Raw genomic sequence first — 19,189 nt, forward strand, 5'->3', positions numbered from 1 at the left:
GTGTGACCCTTTGTCACTAGTGATCTCCAGGGGCATCCAAAACAGGTGAAGATCTGATCATAGAGAAACCTGGCCACAGTGTGTGCGGTGTTGTTTGGGGTAGCCTAGGTTTCTGCCCATTGTTTTTGCACCTCCCGGGTTGCCCAACGAGGTCTATTGGGCCAACAAAATCAATGCCCCATCGTTCAAAGGGAGCCCAAGCAAGAGAAATTTGGAGGGTATGATTAGACTGGCGGGTTGGTTTTTGTCCGTACCTCTGGCAGGTGTCCCAAGCTTTGGCAAAGCCCACTTTGAAAAATCCTTGAACATGGAAGGCCACCAAGCCCACTTCGAAAAAATCCTTTTTGCAGTGATATGACCAGGATAATGGCCTCCAGTGTAACACGCGGAAGCTCTGAGAGTCTTCTTTCAGCCCTAAACACTCCTCGAAACATGTTGATGCAAAACGTAGATATGGAGAGAGAGTAGAGAGAGAGATATGTTGGAAATTCAGTATATTCATATAGTACAAAAAGGTCCTTTTTTACAGCCCTAGGCTGTCTTCATAAAAAGGGTGATAAACACCAAAATTCTGGTCCCTACTTGGACCCTAGGGATCCAATCCCTAAAGGACTGAATGAGTACAATGATGAGCTACCTTGCCTATTTATAGGCCTTTTGATTCCTTGGAGAACTGGCCGACCAGCAGTCGGCCAGTAGTCTTGGATTTCAATCAATAAAACGCAGCGCCGCCTCTGGTTGGTCAGCCGCCTCTGTTTGGTCCAGCCGCCCACCTTCTGTAAGCAGCCGACAGCTCATGTATTCCTTCCTGGTTCAGCCGACAGCGCATCATCCATGCCCTGGCTCCAAGTCCAAGCTACTATCTCATCTGCACCCTGATGCTCCTACATTCTGGTTCATACTCTTTATCTGGCTGCCACTTCTGGACCAGCACCTAACAATGTCCATGGCATCTTTCATGCACATGACATCCCCCTCTGCTAAACTTGATGACGGGATTCCAAACTGTTCTTGGATGACTGTCATCATCTCAATCTTTTCCCGAAGTCCCTCTGTCATCCATCCATCCCTGGCAACCCTTTTCTTTGAAAGCCCGGCCCGTTCTCCAAAACCACTCTGTCTTAGAATAAGATCTATGCATCTGTTCCATCTAGTCTACAATCCATTGCTGCCTTGACCCTGAACACAGTCTTGGTCTTCATTCTTGAGAAATGAGTCTGGCATTCTCACATCACCCCTTGGAGGATAAACCTCCATTGGGACCGTTGCCCAAGAACCTATCTGGCTCACAGGACTGCCATCCCCTCTGGCTTTGTGGAACACCACCAACAAACCTCCTGGGAGCTCTTCCCGATTCTGTGTTCCTTGCCTTGGGCTTCGTATCCGCGTACTTTCCTGTACCTTGGACCTGTACGCCATCATATGGGACTGAATCAGTGTTTAGCTGTGCTGAGCCTGATGCTTTGATACCAATGTAACACGCGGAAGCTCTGAGAGTCTTCTTTGAGCCCTAAACACTCCTGGAAACATGCTGATGCAAAACGCAGATATGGAGAGAGAGTAGAGAGAGAGAGATGCTGGAAATTCAGTATATTCATACAGTACAAAAAGGTACTCTTTTACAGCCCTAGGCTGTCTTCATAAAAAGGATGATAAACACGAAAATTCTGGTCCCTACCCTAGGGATCCAATCCCTAAAGGACTGAATGAGTACAATGATGAGCTACCTTGCCTATTTATAGGCCTTTTGATTCCTTGGAGAACTGGCCGACCAGCAGTCGGCTAGCAGTCTTGGCTTTCAATAAAACGCAGCGCCGCCTCTGGTTGGTCAGCCGCCTCTGTTTGGTCCAGCCACCTACCTTCTGTAAGCAGCCGACAGCTCATGTGTTCCTTCCTGGTTCAGCCGACAGCGCATCATCCATGCCCTGGCTCCAAGTCCAAGCTACTATCTCATCTGCACCCTGATGCTCCTACATTCTGGTTCATACTCTTTATCTGGCTGCCTCTTCTGGACCAGCACCTAAGAATGTCCATGGCATCTTTCATGCACATGATATCCAGGTATCTTGTGTGAGTGTCCTCAATGATGTAAGCCACTTCATGGGGGCTCATGCATTGTCGGAGCACGCCATCATGCCTTGCTTTGTGCAACTGGCCAGCCACCAGTTGGTAAGGCTGACTCTTGATGAGGAGACGGTGCTTGTCCTTGGAGGATGCACAGTAGGGAAAGCACCTGTGGACAATAAGAAAAGGACCATACCAATTGGGGGCAGCATCCACCTTCAACAACACACTATCAGGAAGATCATCATTGATACCTAACCAACTAGTGGAAATTGGTTGTTGGAAGGATGAGGAGGTGCTTACATTTCTTTTGGTGCTATCATTTGGTTGCCACAGTCGGGTCCACAACTCAAGTATGAGGGGAATGCACGGGAGATTACTGCTAGCATTGCAGCTTGGCACATTTGGAAGGCTAGATGCACTGAGGCCATTGAGGGGACTTTGATTTATGATGCATAGTGTACTGTGTATTTGCAGGATTTGGAGTGATACCATCCACACCCTATGTCCACTTGGGCCAGAATCCAGGGATCTTTGAGAGCTGCGGAGAGAAAGTGCGACCAGTTTATTAGAGAGTGGGATCATGGCATCTTTTTTTGAAGAAAATAAGCAAGTGCATACAAAGCATAATTATTGGTTGAAATACATGTAATGACAAAACATGTCATCTGCATAATGCTGTTTTTTGAAGTTAGTTAAAGATTCCATCTTTGATGTTTTTATAGGTCCTCTTTCATTGCAAGATACATATGCCAAGTGGAAATATGGAATCAGTATTTTTCCTCCTTACCAAGGAGTTCGCCTTTATGTTTATCAAAGGGATAGTTGGGGCAATAGTGTTGGCTCCTTGGTCGATCTCCAGGTTCTAATATATAGTGGAAATGATACAGAGCCTTCTCCTTACACAGATGTTTGGTCTCAGCCTGCTTATGGTTTTGGAAAAGGGACTCAATTGATAACATTTACAACAACAGCTTCGGGGATATTTTCACTGTATCTTGAAGACCTATCAGGAAATAAAATTGGTGGATGCCCGTACAATTTTTCTGTGCTTTCATGTAAAAACCACATTAAGAATCTTTTCAATTTCCATAGTAAATTCATTTTTTTTTTTTGGATTGAGATGATACGTCTTCAGGTTATATAAGAAAAGTTGTGGATCTGATTCCTTGTTGCAAGCCACAATTTGCGTGATGTTATAAATCAATGCTCCACCTGAGTACTATGGCCTGCTAGCTGATGCCTTAACTCCTCCATTCATCCCTCACAATCATGGCTGAGCAGAAAAGATACCTGGAACATTGGCCAGAGATCTCATCAACGATTTGATAATTTTGAGGTCTGGCCAAATCCAACAAGCTAAGTGTGTACAGCTAAACATTTACTTGTTACTTGATGATTTGGGGGCAAACCCAGCAAAGGCAGATGGGACTACAACCCTCATTGACACAAGTTCTAGGGTTTGTGGGCCGCTGAAGGACCTGAAGCCACTTCACATGGGGTGGTTAAAAGAGGTGCTGGTTGGGCATCAAACGTGGTTTGATACCGGGTCTGTTTTAGGAACAAAGATAGCGTGTGTATATGGAGTCCTCCGTGGATGCTTGGCCTATTAGATGTTGCAAACTGTAGATGGCTAGAATGCCTGAACAGCAGAGAGACAAACAGTGAAATAGGATATAGAATTATGCGGGGAGTCGGGACATACAAACAAGTGTGTGTGTTTAGCTATACTTTCACAAACCCAATACAAAGATAACCATTATCACGAATATAAGCATGAGAAGACATCTAATCTATGTGGAATCATGCTTGAGTAGTCATATTACCAAGCCATCTTCTCCCTTAAGCACCAAGGGTGGGTCGAACCCTCCACCCCCTTGTTTCGTAACTAAGTGCACTACACACCACGTGGCTCGTACAACCTTCTCATAAATAATGTCTTGACTTTGGAATGAATCCTATTGATACAACCATCAAAAGCTTGTACACAAGAATGATTATTTAACATAAATGTAGACATGGAAAGACACCTTGACCATGACCAAAACAAGGGAGTGAGTGATGCAAGCTATGACCTACTCCAACTGCTTGTTCAAGAGAGGGCTGCTCATGTTGTAACCGGTTGTCCAATAGATTTGGTCCAACAAGATCTACCATTGCTGCTCATCAGGCCCTTTTGTCTGCATTACAATCTACTTGTCGCTGCACTTTTCTTCTTTCAGCTCTTCCACACTTGCAAGGCCTTGGTTGTACTTCATTTCTGCTACCCTTGCTCGTGAGGCACGGCCTTCCTCTTCTGCCCTGTAACATTGTTCTGCTTCCCAGAAGTTTCATCAGCTCTCTTAACAAGATTTTCAGCAAATTTCTTACCCATGGGCGGTTCAACACCTGTTCGGCACAGGCTATGATGCTCACTATCTCCTTTGCGAGTGGCACAGCCTGTAAATTCAAGGACTTGCCAGTTGTGGTCCCCCGATTCAGCCCTTTGCTGCCCTCTGCGATGATTTATTCTGCACAGGTTATGGTCCCCCCGATTCAATCCTTTCCTTCCCTCTGCAATGATTTATTTTGCACAGCCTTCTTTAGCTTGATCATCTTTTCTACTGCACATTTACTTTTTGACATTTTCTGAAAACCTGAAAATCTTATTCTTTGGCTTGAGGTTCTGGTGTGGTAGAGGCTTCTTCTTGAGATTGCCTTTGTCGGGGTCGAAAGGTTGATACTGGCACAGGGGTAGGAGCAGGATAGTGTATCTGGGAGGAGGCAGAAGCTTGGGCTGATACAAGATAGAAGCGCCATAGGTAGCATAAGGGTCTACCAGAACCCTAGTGTAGGAAGGGATTGGGTCCGCCGCAGGCAAGGCATATGAATTTTTTAATGGACACCATAAAATGGCTGGTTGCGAAAGCAAGCGTAAGCACTGTAGGAACTTGCAGAAGTTGGTGTCGCGATATTCAGACATCCGTGCATGCTGGTGATGAAACCCTAGAGGAGCAGCTGCAGCGAGAAACCCTAACGCCAGAAAGAGAGAACCCACCCATACATGCGAGGTGGGGTGAGAGGGTCAAGTAAGGGGGGTCAACAGGAGGTAAGTAGGACGGTGCGGCAAGTGCAGGCAGGCACCAGGGTTGGGGTTGAAGCAGGGGAGGAGCAGCACAGAGTGGACAACACAAAAAATAGAAAACAATGGGGGCCACAACACCTAGCAATGGAATCTGGAGATGGGGAGTGATGGAAACTCACCCCTCCCCAGCAGGATTGCCAAAAAATGACTAGACCTGTACATGGCTAGAATGCCCGAACAAGAGAGAGAGACTGTGAAATTTGAGTGGGGAATTCCCTTTTCTATACATTTGCCCAAGGCATGTTACAATCCCTTTGCTTATGGGATAACTTAACCCTTTTACACAACCAGCAAGGATGCCAAATGTAGAGGGACATTCTGAGTGCACCGTCCTTGACAATGCCTTTTGTTTTTCTGACCAGTAATTTGTAAATACTGAAGTTTCTTTACCAAGGCAGTGCTTTGCTAAGATATTTACAAATGTGTCAAGGCATGATTGGTTCATTCATACTCTCCATTCATACTTCGAGTTGTCATTTTAACTTACCTATTACCCTCCAGCTGCCCGGGTATCAACCATGGAGATGGTGGATACCTTCCCAGCTAGTATCGCTAAGTACAATAGGAAAATCGAGGTGCTTAGTATTTTGTCATATGTGCATATAGTAACTATTGACACATCTCTTTATGTGAACAGTGTAAGCATTCCATGTTAAGCTATTCATATTCTCAACATTTTGGCATTATGCATACAAGATAAGCTCTCATATTCTCAGTATTTTGGAGTTGAACATAGAATATATTGGAAGAATTTTTCTTTGCCATACAGCAAACCTGGTCCAGGAAAACAAATCTGTTGTGTATGGATCTGGATTAGAGCCTTCCATTGTCGGAGATATTTCAACATTTTTTGTACAATTGAAAGACATGTATGGGGAGAATGTGAATGGATATAGTAGAACAGTCTCTGCAATTATCAACTATGGGGATGAAGATGAGATGAAAGTAATCGGGAGCAAGGTTTTCAACAAAACTGGCTTATATAAATTAAGCTTTATTTTAAAAAGATCTGGACAACACAATATTCTTGTATTGTATTGCACTACTCCACTGAATTCTTCAAATTCGTTCAGAAAGCTTGCTTATGCAGGTAAGCTTTCATTGGTTTTCTTAGTAAACTTTCATGGTCAAGCACTTTGTAAATATTTATGGTTATGGTTTGGTGTGTATTGTACTTTGTGAGAGACTTGCTCTCCATTAGAAAATTCAATGATGAACACAAAGATAAAAATGATGGTGGGCTCAAGATGCAAAATGCACACAACAAACTCATTCAATAAGAAGATGCTATTAGTGCTTTCTATCAGAACACTCAATGATGAACAAAAAGGTAGATGATGGTGGGCACAATGTGCAAATAATCACTAAAATTGTTCAATGAATGATCTTGGATTATTTCTCAAAATAAGGGTTGCTCCCTTTTTATAGAAGTGGATGAGGAGGTTAAAGACTCCTAGAAAGTTTCTACGACATTGCTTACACTATCATGCTTGCATTATCATGACATCACCGTGTTTGCATCAATATTACATAATCCTGAGTCTTTTTCACAATCACATTTATCTAATGACACTTTCCACATGATAATTAGTCCTGCACTCTCAATCACATATATCTAGCATTGAATTCCATCATTCTTCCCCTTGGATTTCATATCCCCTATCTATCACACCAATTGAGTCTCTATGATATTCAAACTTTTCTCTAGACTATAGAGACCAAAAGATGTGCGAAACAACTTGCAAGCTCCCCGTACCTGAGCTGCTGCATGCACCTGCACCTCTGCTTCGTCTTGCACCTGTGCCCTCTCTGCCCGCTCCTCTCTTCTACCGCTGCCCTGTCTGCCCTGCTCCTGCCTGCTTTGACCTTGCTGCCTAGGCTTCTGCTGGCCACCCTTCTCTTCTGCTGCCCTTTTTTCTCTGCCTTTTTGCTCCTCTTCTGCTGCTTGCACCCGCTGCCTGACTTTTCCCCCTTGCCTTCCCTGCTTTTATCCCTCCTCCCTTGCAGTCATCAGTACAGAAAGTCGGCCTTTCGCTTAAATTAGCATCATAGCTAATCATCTCTCTCTCTCTCTCTCTCTCTCTCTCTCTCTCCCCCCCCCCCTCCTTTTTTTTCAGAAAGAGACTTCTATTAAGTATGAGAAAAACATACAACAATCACAGCTATAAGCCGGAAGAGAATAGAATCACCCCAATATGTAAGGTGATTTCAACCACTAAGGAGCATCATGATGCCATGTAAGACCTGTGGTACTAGAGGAAAAGAAGATGCCATGGTCCCATTCCCGCATAAATATCACACGCTTTGCCAGCGCAGAACGAGAGGGCCCCTGAATGCGAGCCCAAGTAGCCATAAGAGTGTGGATGATATCACCCCATATAGTACTAATGCACTGAGACCCAAAAATCTGGACACCCTCAATAGCCTCCGTGCATCTAGCTCTCCAGATCTGCCATGCTGTAATACTGGCAATAATCTCCCAACTGGTGTCAATCCTCTGTCTAGGGGGTGTTTAATCAGAGTGAGGAACATCCTGCAATAAACCATGCTGGGCACAATACCTCTACGAATGAAAAAAACAGAATCTGTACCACTGCCCTCATAAAAAAGTTGCGGACCAGACTGCCCCCCAAGTCACATGCATGGCTCGGCCACTCAATTTGCCCATAAGTTGGGCTACAAAACCCCAAATCTGCTGTGCAACGCTGCATCCCCATAGACAATGTTGTACGGACTCAGAATCCGCCGCACCTTTTTACAGTTTTGGGACCACATTGGGATGAGATCACTGTGGCTTTTACAGGACATGTGGAGTGCAGGTACTATGGCCCACTCCCTTGCTCACGGAGGTTCTTATCCACCTTATCGCAAAAGGTGGGAATAAGACCAACATCAAGCAGTGGAGGCCCATCACTCTATGTGGATCTGCATAAGGCATTGAGTATGAGGTTACAAGTGGTTCTTCAAAGGATTATTCATGACACATAGAGTGGGTTCCTCCAAGGAAGAAGTATATTTGATAACATCTTCTCATTTTGGAAACTGTGGGCTAAATCTAGCCAACAACCCCTTCCATCCTCTTGCTGGACTTTGAACAAGCATATGCGGGATTGGAGGGACTTGTTGGAAGACACGATGACACGTATGGGGTTTTCCTAGGTCTCGAACAAAGGGATCTCATGCCTGTATACAGAGGCCCATAGCACATTTTTGGCGTGCGAGGGACATGGTGAGCGCTTTCAGATCTCCCACTCGTTGTGTGGCAAGGATGCCCTGTCACGTGCATCCCGCACTTGGATGCCACGTAGACATTTCTGTATAGAAGGTGCAGGACCTGGGATGGTGAACTGGTCCCATGTGAGCCAAGTTCGGGACGAGTCAGCCAGGGATCCATCTCAGTCGTCCGAGGTCAGGTGTGCATTGTCCTGCACATGAGTCCAAGGTCAGGTGTGCACTGTGCTGCACATGAATCAGTGCCAGTCCGCGCTGTGAGTCTCCCTCTAGAATGATGTTAGTGATTCTGTGTATCTGGTAGGGTACCGGATGCCAGATCACTGAGTAGTTAGTTAGGGTTTGCGTTTAGAACAAAGGGCCAGCCCACAGGGCTACCCGGGTCTTTGTGTGGGCATGGGGATGGTGTGGAACCATCCCCATGAGGGCCAGGAAGGCCCTGGCTGAACGCACCAGCCATGGAGGGGCTGTAGGACAGCCCTAGGGGCAAGCTAAAGGCAGATTTCAGGAGAATACAACCTTTATATGGCTGTAGGGCAAGTATGGGGCAGCCCAGCCCTAATGATTGCAAAAGCCATGTCCAGCCAATCAGAAGCAGGCGCATCATGACCAGCCTGTTAGGAAAAAAGCGCAGCATTTTATGTGAATATTTCAGCATTTAATGCTGGAAATGCAGTCGTGGGAATATTTATTGCTGGCCGCCTGGTGTTGTACTGGCCGACTGCTGTAGTAGGGGTAGTATAAAAGGTTGAGTCCACAATCCCATTCAATCATCTCATTTTCTCACCAAGAGCTCAAGCATAAGAGACTAGACAAGCCAAGAGGGTGCTAAGCAATGGGGTGAAGGATTTCAGGTCAAGGGCAGGGAATTCCCAGCCAAGAAAGGTCCAAGATTCCTGTATTTTCTTTCAGATTTACATCATTCTAATAAAGCAAATACACGGGGCCCTACAGAGGGTATTTGGGACCCAATACCATGTCCTCTCCATCTCTCTCTCTCCCTCTCTCTATTTTCTGCACATCTCTTTTCAATTTGTGCGTTAATTGCCGTCGCGAAAAGAGTGCTGATTTTTGAGTATTGAAGTTATCGATTCTTCTCCGAAGCTTCCACATGTTACAGTGGTATCAGAGCCTACCTCAAGTACAAAGATTCAGCAAAGAAACCAGAATTTTTTCTCACTCTTGTGGTTGGTTTTTAGACGCCGGTGGACTACCCCTTTCGGAGTGACTCCTGTCCCTCGAAGGACGGTTGGTTTTCAGCCTCCAGAAGCCTCCGGACGTCTCCCACACAGATAGTGGATGGTCAGATTGCGTTCCGGAAAGAAAATGCTTTTTCCTGCTATGGCAAGCTTCGACGACGAGAGAGACCAAGAACCATGGGACCAGAGTGCACCAGGCAGCCCAGCTAGGGCACTAGGCTTGAGTGTTACAGACATGTTCCCGCAGATGATGCGAGCAATCGCAGAACAGACAGCCAAGTTGGATGAGCAGAAGGCGCAGATCTTGGCTCTGGAAGAGCGTACCCGTTCTCCAGCGTCGCGTTTTCCATCTCCTCCTCCCTCTCCTTCCGTATCCCAGATTCCAGATCCTCGTTACAGGGACCCTCTCGCGGGGTCACAGCCGCAGCCAAGCTCTTTGCTTGAGTTGCAGATGCGTGCATTGGAGATCCGACAACGAGAAGACGAAGCCATGCGACGCGTGGAACACGAGCGTTACCTCAGAGCATTGGACGCCAAATTGACACCGGCGGCGTCCTCAAATCATCTTCCCGAGAAAATGAACTTTAGTAAGTATAATGGTAAACTGGACCCCACAACTCTCTATTCATGGTTACATCAATTTGAAGCTTACTTTGCCGCAGTTAGGAAAATAGATACTGACAGAGTGATCTTAGCCAGTTGGTACTTAGAAGGTGAGGCCATTCCTTGGTGGACTCAGTGGGCTCATGCCCACACCAGAGTAGGTATGGCAGCTTATGTGTGGGACGAGTTTGTCCGTGACCTTAAGTAGCGGCTTCCACCGCCCCGCCACCTTGAGCGACTCGAAGTCGAGTTCAGGGGAGTGTGTCAGAACGCGCAACCAGTCCTTTAGTTTGCCAATAGAATTTCGACTTTATGTCTGCAATTAGGCTTATCTGATACGGACAAGCTTGCGCAGAGTGCAGAAATGAAACACAATGGTGGCAAGCCCAAGACTTCCCAGTCGGCTTCTCCCAGGGTTACCGCCTTGGGGGGCAAAAGCTAGAACCAGACGGGGTCTTCCCTAGGACAGCTCGGGAGCCTCTGGCTCCAAGAACTCGAACAATGCGTCTACGCTCACTGCAGACGAGAAAGCGGAGGCAGGCAAGACAGGTGGCAAGTTGAGTGCTGAGGAGCTTTCTTAGTACAAGAAGGAGGGTAGATGTTTCTTTTGTCATACAAAAGGACATACTTCTCGGGATTGTCCGAAGAAGCCTCCAAAGCCCGCCGCCGCCGCCTCCACAGCTTCCGTGGTGAGCTCAGCTCCCACACAGACCCCAGCGGCTACCCCTAGTTCCTCAAACCCCAGTGCTTCAGTTGGAGCAATTATTAGTTGGGAGCTCGAAGATAAGCAGAAGGGCGCCCATGACCAAGAGTATGAGCGCAACGAATTGCTCAAGTCCTTTGGCTACATAGGTGGCTAGAGAGTCGTCGTCTTGTTTGACAACGGCAGCACGGAGGATGTGGTCACGGAACAGGCCGCTAGGCGTGCCGTTTCGAGCTGACTTCGGTGGACAAACAGGTTGAGGGTTTTAGCATAGGCATGACAACGAGCGTCAAGTATGAAGCTCTAGGTGCTAAGTTAGTTATTCAGGGCGTAGAGTTTGTACGTGATTTTATGGTTGCCCCTCTTGTAGGAGCAGACATAATTTTGGGTATTCAGTGGTTTCACAAGTTTGTTCGTGATGTCAAGTGGGACAAGCACACGTTCCAGATCAATCAGAATGTGTCAACTGCCTCGGTGACCATTAAGTGTGAGCCAGGAATTCCGAACTTTCCACTCATAAGCCACTTGTAGGCTAAGCGAGCAGTCAGGAAAGGCGCACAGTGTGCAATGATTTACATCCAGACAGCCCAAACGGTGGCCAGTGCTTCGAAGAAGTACTCGGTTCTCCATGAAAAGTTCCAGAAGATTTTTCTTCGGGACAGCCTCCCTCCCCAGCTCCCCCCGTCCAGACCAGAGGACCACAAGATTGACCTCCTCCCAGGCTCGAAACCCCTGAGCAAGTTTTCGTATCGCGTTTCCAAGGCAATGGAATCGGAGTTGGACCGCCAACTCCAAGAATTATTGCAATCTGGCTTCATCCGCCTCAGCGTGTCGCCATTTGCAGCACTGATCATCTCGAGAGGTTGAATGGAGCAAAGATGTTCTCGAAACTGGATTTAAAGAGTGGGTACCACCAAGTGCGGATTGTGGAGGGGGACATCCCCAAGACAGCCTTCCGTACGGAACGGGTCCACTATGAATTTGTGGTCATGCCATTTGGCTTGACGAACGCCCCAGCTACATTTAACCGCATGATGATGCGTATTTTTCGGGATTTGATTGAAAAGTGTGTGTTCATATTATTGGACGACATACTCGTATTTTCAGCTACGGTTGCATTACTTGGGATATATAATTAGTGTTGAAGGCATTCGACTTGATCCGGCTAAAGTGGCCGAGATTGTCAACTGGGAAGTACGTTAGAGAGCCTATGACATTAGATCCTTTGTTTGGTTTTGTAGTTCCTGGTGAGGAACATAAAGTATGCAGGTTGCACAAAGTATTGTATGGGTTAAAGCAAGCTCCAAGAGCTTGGTATGATAAGATACATGCTCATCTAACCAGCCAAGGTTATGAGAATAGTCCAGCTGAAAGCACATTGTATGTGAAGAAAACCGATGCCGATATTCTCATAGTCATCTTGTATGTAGATGACATGCTCATTACAGGTACAAGCAAAGCACAAATTTCAGATTTCAAAGCTGATTTGAAAGCTGAATTTGATATGTCAGATTTGGGGCCTTTACACTACTATCTCGGCATACAGTTTATGCATACAGATGATGGCATTGTTATGCAACAAACTAAGTACATAAAAAGTTTGCTAAAAAGGTTTCACATGGATGAATGTAAGCCCATTTCTACTTCGGTAGAACCAGGTGTACGGCTTACTATGCATGATATTGGAGAGCCTTTTGAGGCCGGCATTTATAGCCAGGCAGTGGGATGCCTCATTTACTTGTGTAACACGAGGCCAGACATATCTTTTGGGGTGTCTTTGTTGAGCAAATTCATGCACAGCCTAGGCACAAAGCATTGGCAAGCAGTCAAACGCATTTTTCGTTATCTTAAGGGTACCCTGGATCTTGGTTTGTTCTATCCCAGGGGGGGCAGCTTGCAGCTTTATGCATACAGTGATTCAGATTGGGCTGGTGATTATGATACCAGGCAATCCACCAGTGGGAATTGTTTTTTTCTTGGCAGTTCATGCATATCTTGGTTGAGTAAAAAGCAACCCACTGTTGCTACATCTACTTGTGAGGCTGAGTACAGGACAGTCTTTACAGCTACAGTAGATTGTGTATGGTTGAGGAGACTATTGGCTGATCTTCGTGAGTGTCAGTAGACACCCACCACCATTCTCACTGATAGCCAGAGTGCTGTGGCCGTGGCACGAAATCCAGTCCACTAGATAACTTTTCATACTCGCCTCTCCTTGGCCAACCTTCATACTTGGCTCCCCCAGTCTCCCCCCCCCGCAATTTTTTTTTAATTTTTATTTTTTCCTACTCGCCCCATCTCATCTCCTTCTCGCCCCTTCACGCCTCTTCCTACCTTGCCTGCTTGCCATTTACTCCTTGCTCATTCTTTTGCACCCCGATGTCCACACTCGTTGCCTGGCACCCCTCATCTTTGCTTCATAGCCCTTTCCACCCGGGGGTACGCCACACAACTAGTTGCACCATCCACTTCACCTTCCGTGTTGCCCTGCAGCTCCCAACTCTCCTCCTCCGCAAATAAATAAATAAATAAAAATCACTGTACTTTTTTCTCGACCCCACCATTCCATCTTTGTACTGAATATTGCACCAGCGTGTCACCGTGATGGCATCTAACAGAGATAGGAGATGCCACCGACTCCACCGAGTCCACTGACTCTACCATGTCTTGTAGGAATCGTTTAAATGGTCTCTCAACTCATCTTTGAGGACATCCTTTATCCTTGAGTGCTGTAGTCACTTGTCTATTTCAGCCTGTTTGTCGTACTACTCACTGAGACCATCGCTGGGTGTGCATGGTACAATGAAGGTCATGTAATAGTGTCTTGGAGTAGTACAAGTGTTGTCTAGGACTCTTGTCACTCTTGCCAATCTTGTCATTTATGTTATGCTCCGTTCTAATCTTTCTAATCTTGTCATTTATGTTATGCTCCGTTCTAATCTTTCTATTCATATGTGCGTTGTGATGTGAGCGTTGAGGACTCTGGACATACTGTCCAAAGGAGAACTACCACTTTAGTGTGCCGGGCAGGCTGCAGCCAACCCTGCTACACACTTCCTCATGAAGACAATGCGCTTTGCTTGCACAGATCTGGATGGCCCTTGTATAGAGCCCATGTAGCCATAAGAGTGAATACTATCTCCCCATTTAGTACAAATGCACATAGTGTCGTATATGTGAATGCCCTCAATAGCCTCTGGCCCTGTGTGCATGTGGCCCTCCAAAGCTGCCAAGCTATGATACTGGCGATGAACTCCCAAGTAGCATCAATCCGCTGTAGAGTTGATCCAAGAATCATCATGTGATGCAACATTAGCTGTCTCACTTCACACTTCTTCAATCGCAATCAATAAACAGCTCTATTTTTGTAGCATGACTGGATTTTTCCTTGGTCTTTGGAGTGCCATTCTTGGCGTCAGCCTGCTTTTTTTTGCCTTCTTTGGCTACATGTCCTTTGTTACAGTAAAAACATTTACCCTTTTTCTTAAGATTTGAAGAGTTAGAATCCTTACCCTTCTTCTCTGTGTTAGCGGAGAAAGCCTAGTCGCCACCATTGTGACACTGGATCCGCATCATCTCATCTCAAAGTAATGAGCTGAACTCCTCAAATGTGAGAAGAGTAGTTGTGATACCAACATTCAATTATGTAACAAAACCCTTAGACATCGATGACCAAGATCTGGGGAGAGCGCACTCATGCGAATTGCAATCCAACAGCTTACTACTGAGACCTTGAAAGTTCCAATTGACGATCCTGGTGTGGCAGAAGAGGATGATTGGAAATCTCCCTAGTGGTAGATGCATCAACACCTAGTCTTGGAATGAGGTCCCTCCTAATATAGATCCGTGTAGGAAACTTCACTGGACAATAATGACGAACCTGTTCAGTTGTTACCTTTTGCCATACCATGCGAGCTCTGGTGTGGTGAAGGATTTCCATGCCAATGATGATGGAAGCACCTCCAGGAGGTTCTCATCCGAATTGGCAAGGGAGAGAATGAGTTTTATTGTAGAATTTGAACCTGTGGAGGATAAGGCGGAGTGTGAATCAAGGGTGAATCACCAACTTGGAAGAAGAGCCTCGCCTTTGAGCCTCCAAACAATCTATTTTTCTAGGAGTTAAACAAGGACCTAGTCTACGATTAGAACGGAAGAGGGTCTTTCTTCATTAAGAGCTACTGAAGGTCGTGCACCATTACGAGTAAATGAAGGTCCTGCTACATTGGGGGCCACGGAATGTGTTGCTCCTGTGTGAGGTTTTGGTGATCTTGCTCTGTCCCAAGATGCTTACCGGACATCAGTTTGGAGAGTCCGTGGAAGGACCATATCCGATGCACCTGCAGTCCTGCCATCTCTAAGAGTAACCCGTCTTTGTCTGACCATCGTAGGGCGGGGAGCATCCTGAATATTAATTGCACCAGGGTGGCCAAGTATGCAGGAAGGAGGGAAGCAGGGTGAGTAGAGGAAGGCAGAGATGTTAGTGTGCACATGGGCAGCTGCTCAGCTTGCTAATATATTTTCATTAACATGCCTTCATATGCACCCATCATATCTTGACTTGTGAGCTTGCCCATCCATTATTTGCTATATTTCATACTTTGAAATCTTCCTTGTAAATTAAATTGACTTTCAATGAGACTCGATATTTTTGGCAGGAGATGTCAGCATTGCTGCGACTGTTGTCATTGCTACAGATGGTATAGTGTTGCATCCACTCGTTATACTTCCCCATCCCGTCACTGTTTTGCTAAAAGATCAGTATGGAAACTTGGTTCCAGGACAAGAGAAACTGCTAACTGTAAGGTTTACTGGTCATGAGACACGACCACCTGATTTTAGTCCATTCCAAGAGGTGACAACAGGGAACTATACAAGTATTTATCGAGCTTATGAGATCTCACCAATGTACATAATTGCATATTACAAAGGAGATATTTTACCTGGATTTCCATTCTATTGTTTTATACATTCTTGTGAGTAAAATAGCCTTCTTTATAATGTGCCTATCTGTATTTTATCATACATTGCCATCACTTATTTGTTAAGAAGTTGATGCGTGAGGATTTGCAGATGGTTGGTTTCCCCATCCCATGAATGATATAGCTTGGACATGGGAGGACACAGCTACAATTGTTGATGTATTAAGTAATGATTATTTTGGACTTAAGCCGGGAACTCTTGTGGAAGTTACAAAGGTATGAAATTATATGTGTTATTCCCATCGATTGTGGACGCTTTTTTTTTTTTGATTCCGTATTTTATAAAAGAGATTGGTGTTAGTTAGATGTTGAGAATATGCTGGTAACACTAGGGTCCAAGGCTGATAATTTTTGCTAATACATACACAAAAAATGGTATTGTCCTCTACACATAGACACACCAAAGCCTTAAGGGGGAGTACTTATATTGACCAGATAGAATTGGAATTCCACCTAGAGGCAGGAAACCGGATATTAGGTGGTCCATGCGGAGATCAGGTATGTGCTGAACCATGATGTGGATGCATACTACATAGTAGGTCAAGCTCAAAAGAGATGGGGATCAGTCTGATTTCTTGTAACAGCATATTGCATTTCTGCTAGGTGGTCATTACCATACATTGTCAGATTGATTGGATAGGGTGCAACACCTTTGATCAAGATATCACAAAGTTCTTGCAGCTCGGGGAAGTCATCCACTTAGAGACTTAGATGCATGGACTGCCAACAGACATATTGACTGAAAAACTTCGAGGAGGATTCTGTTGGGCCCCATGTCTGGATCAACAAGAGTAGTAGATGACTTGTGTTAGATGGATCACCATTGTCTTATGGATGTTCCTGGTTTCTTATTATACATTAAGAAACCTGAATGTCTTCACACTTACAATGTCCTAAAGTCACTTATTTAAGTCCATACATTAAAAATTGCATAAAAACCTATTTAATGTAAATGTTCCTCACATCCTATATATCATTGCGAAGCTCTTGACGAGCACTATCCAATGAAGCACACGCTGATCTGCAAATCTGAAAATATATATCAAGCTGCCCACAAGCTGTCTAAAGAGAGTAACATCCACACATGCTTCATGTATAAAAGCTGAAAGCTTTTGATTAGGTTCCATCGGAGTAGGAAGAGGATTGCAATCCATCATGTTGAACATTTCCAATATCTCTTTCACATACTTTGATTGAGTAAGAAACATACTTGAATCCTGTCTCCATACTTAAATGCCAAGACAATACTGTAATATACCAAGATCTTTCATATCAAACTCCTTTGAAAGATTTTGCTTTGTTATTTGAATAAGACCATTGCCACTTCCAATAATGATTAAATCATCCACATACACAAGAACCAAAACAATGTGATCATCTTTATGCAAAATATAGAGATTTGGATCACACTTACTTCTCATGAATCCACGTTTCAACAAATACTCATCAATCCTAGCATACCAAGCTCTTGGAGCTTGCTTCAATCCATACAATGCCTTGGATAGCTTGCAAACAAGGTGTTCTTTCCCTGTCCTAATAGTATTCATTTTAACGATTGGAGCAAAAGTTTCTTCATAATCAATACCCTCTTTTTGCACATATCCTTTTGCTACCAATCTTGCCTTTTATTTGTCAATGCTACCATCTGATTTATACTTCAATTTATATACCCACTTTGTTCCAATTGCCTTCTTTTCCTTTGGGAGTGATACAAGCTGCCAAGTATCATTCTTCAAGATAGAATTATACTCTTCATCCATGGCTTCTTCCCACCTTTTGTTTTGACATGCATCTACTTAAGATTAAGGCTCTGTGCTTTGTAAAACTTTTGCCATCAATGCGTAATTCACATACCTCTTAGCTTTCCTTTCTCTCAAGACTCGCTTTGAGGCTTGCTCACTGCTCTCTGGTTGATCCATAACTTTGCTATCTTCAATGGTCTTTAGGTACCATCTTGGAAGCTTCTTTGCCACTTTTGGAGTCGACCCTAACTCGGTCTCATTCGAGTCTTGTTTAGGACTGTTTTGAGTTGAAAGTTGAGAGGAAAACATATCATCATCATGAGCTGAAATACCAATATCATTTGCATGAGAACCTTCGTTTTCTTCTTTATAATCATCACTCATCCAAGATAGAATGTTGTTGTCTTGTTTTTGCTAAGAAAAAACAGTTCCTTTAAACTCATCAAAAACATCACGGCTAATGATAATATTCCTTTCTTGAGGATCATATAGCTTGTAAGCTTTTTCATTAGTTGCATATCCAATGATCCTTGCATTAATTTTCCTTCTCCTTTCAGCCGGTACATGCAAATATGCATCACAACCAAAAACTTTCAAATGCATAATGTGAGGTTTGAATCTCGAGAAAGCTTCAATAGGAGTCATACCATCTAGTGTCTTTGTCGGAGATTGGTTTTGCAAATATACCACTGTTTGGATAGCTTCAGCCCAAAACTCATCAGCCAACTTACTTGCCTTCATCATACTCCTTTGCACATGCTAGTAAAGTCCGATTCTTATGCTCAGCCACACTATTTTGTTGTGGAGTGTAGGCTATAGTAAGTTGGTGGTGTATTCCATGCTCTTTGCAGAACTCATGAAATGCACTTGAGTTATACTCACCGCCACGATCTGGCCTCAAAACTTTGATGTTTCTTCGGTGCTGTTTTTCCAGCCTTGCTTTGAGATCTTGAAAGCACTCCAAAGCTTCAGATTTGTGCTTCAAGAAACACCTAACATTTACTTGAGTAGTCATCAATAAAAGTGATATAATAAGATGAACCTCCAAATGATTTAGTTGGATAAGGTCCCCAAATGTGACTATGAATCAATTCAAGAACCCCTTTTTCTCTAAATGCTTCATGCTTTGGGAATGGTGTTCTTGCCTACTTGCCCATCATACATGGCTCACACACATGATAATTCATATTTATCTTTGGAAGGCTGACCACCACACATTTCTCATAAAGCATTTGAAGATTGCCGTAACTCAAATCTCCATATCGCTCATGCCATAAATATCACCTTTGGATACCACCAAAGCTTGTTGCTCTAACACGGTGTCAAGCTTATAAAGCCCATCATCTCTCACTCCTCGAGCCACTACTTTGAAGTTTTTCTTCATATCTTTGATGAGACACTTGTCTTTAAGGATGCTTTGGCTTATTCCTAAATTAGCAAGGAACTTGTTATCCATTGGATGTAATGCTGATCAAAATATGAAAAAGGAAAGCTGAATTGGGATATCACCATATCCTTCAATGCCTTGATTACTATTATCTCCG

At 44.5% G+C, this 19,189-nt stretch overlaps 1 protein-coding gene across 23 annotated transcripts in view; it reads left to right on the forward strand.

Annotated features, from left to right (window-relative positions):
• Nucleotides 1-19,189, forward strand: part of LOC147621566 (protein GAMETE EXPRESSED 2-like) — a 210,058-nt gene that overhangs the window by 34,216 nt on the left and 156,653 nt on the right. For 17 of the 23 annotated variants that reach the window (XR_015269849.1, XR_015269848.1, XR_015269850.1 and 14 more), the window contains exons 8-11: nucleotides 2,790-3,122; nucleotides 5,958-6,278; nucleotides 15,580-15,897; nucleotides 15,995-16,119. Coding sequence is in view for 20 of the 23 variants with exons in the window: in XM_086824342.1 (XP_086680468.1) it covers nucleotides 2,790-3,122; nucleotides 5,958-6,278; nucleotides 15,580-15,897; nucleotides 15,995-16,119 (1,097 nt within the window). In the remaining 3 variants the exon portion in view is untranslated. The remainder of the gene's footprint in view (nucleotides 1-2,789; nucleotides 3,123-5,957; nucleotides 6,279-15,579; nucleotides 15,898-15,994; nucleotides 16,120-19,189) is intronic. The other 6 variants (XM_086824343.1, XM_086824338.1, XM_086824348.1 and 3 more) reach the window with 6 other exon arrangements.

The sequence above is a fragment of the Cibotium barometz genome, chromosome 30, assembly GCF_041138505.1.
Source record: "Cibotium barometz isolate CiBa-2024 chromosome 30, ASM4113850v1, whole genome shotgun sequence".
Classification (NCBI taxonomy): Eukaryota; Viridiplantae; Streptophyta; class Polypodiopsida; order Cyatheales; family Cibotiaceae; genus Cibotium; species Cibotium barometz.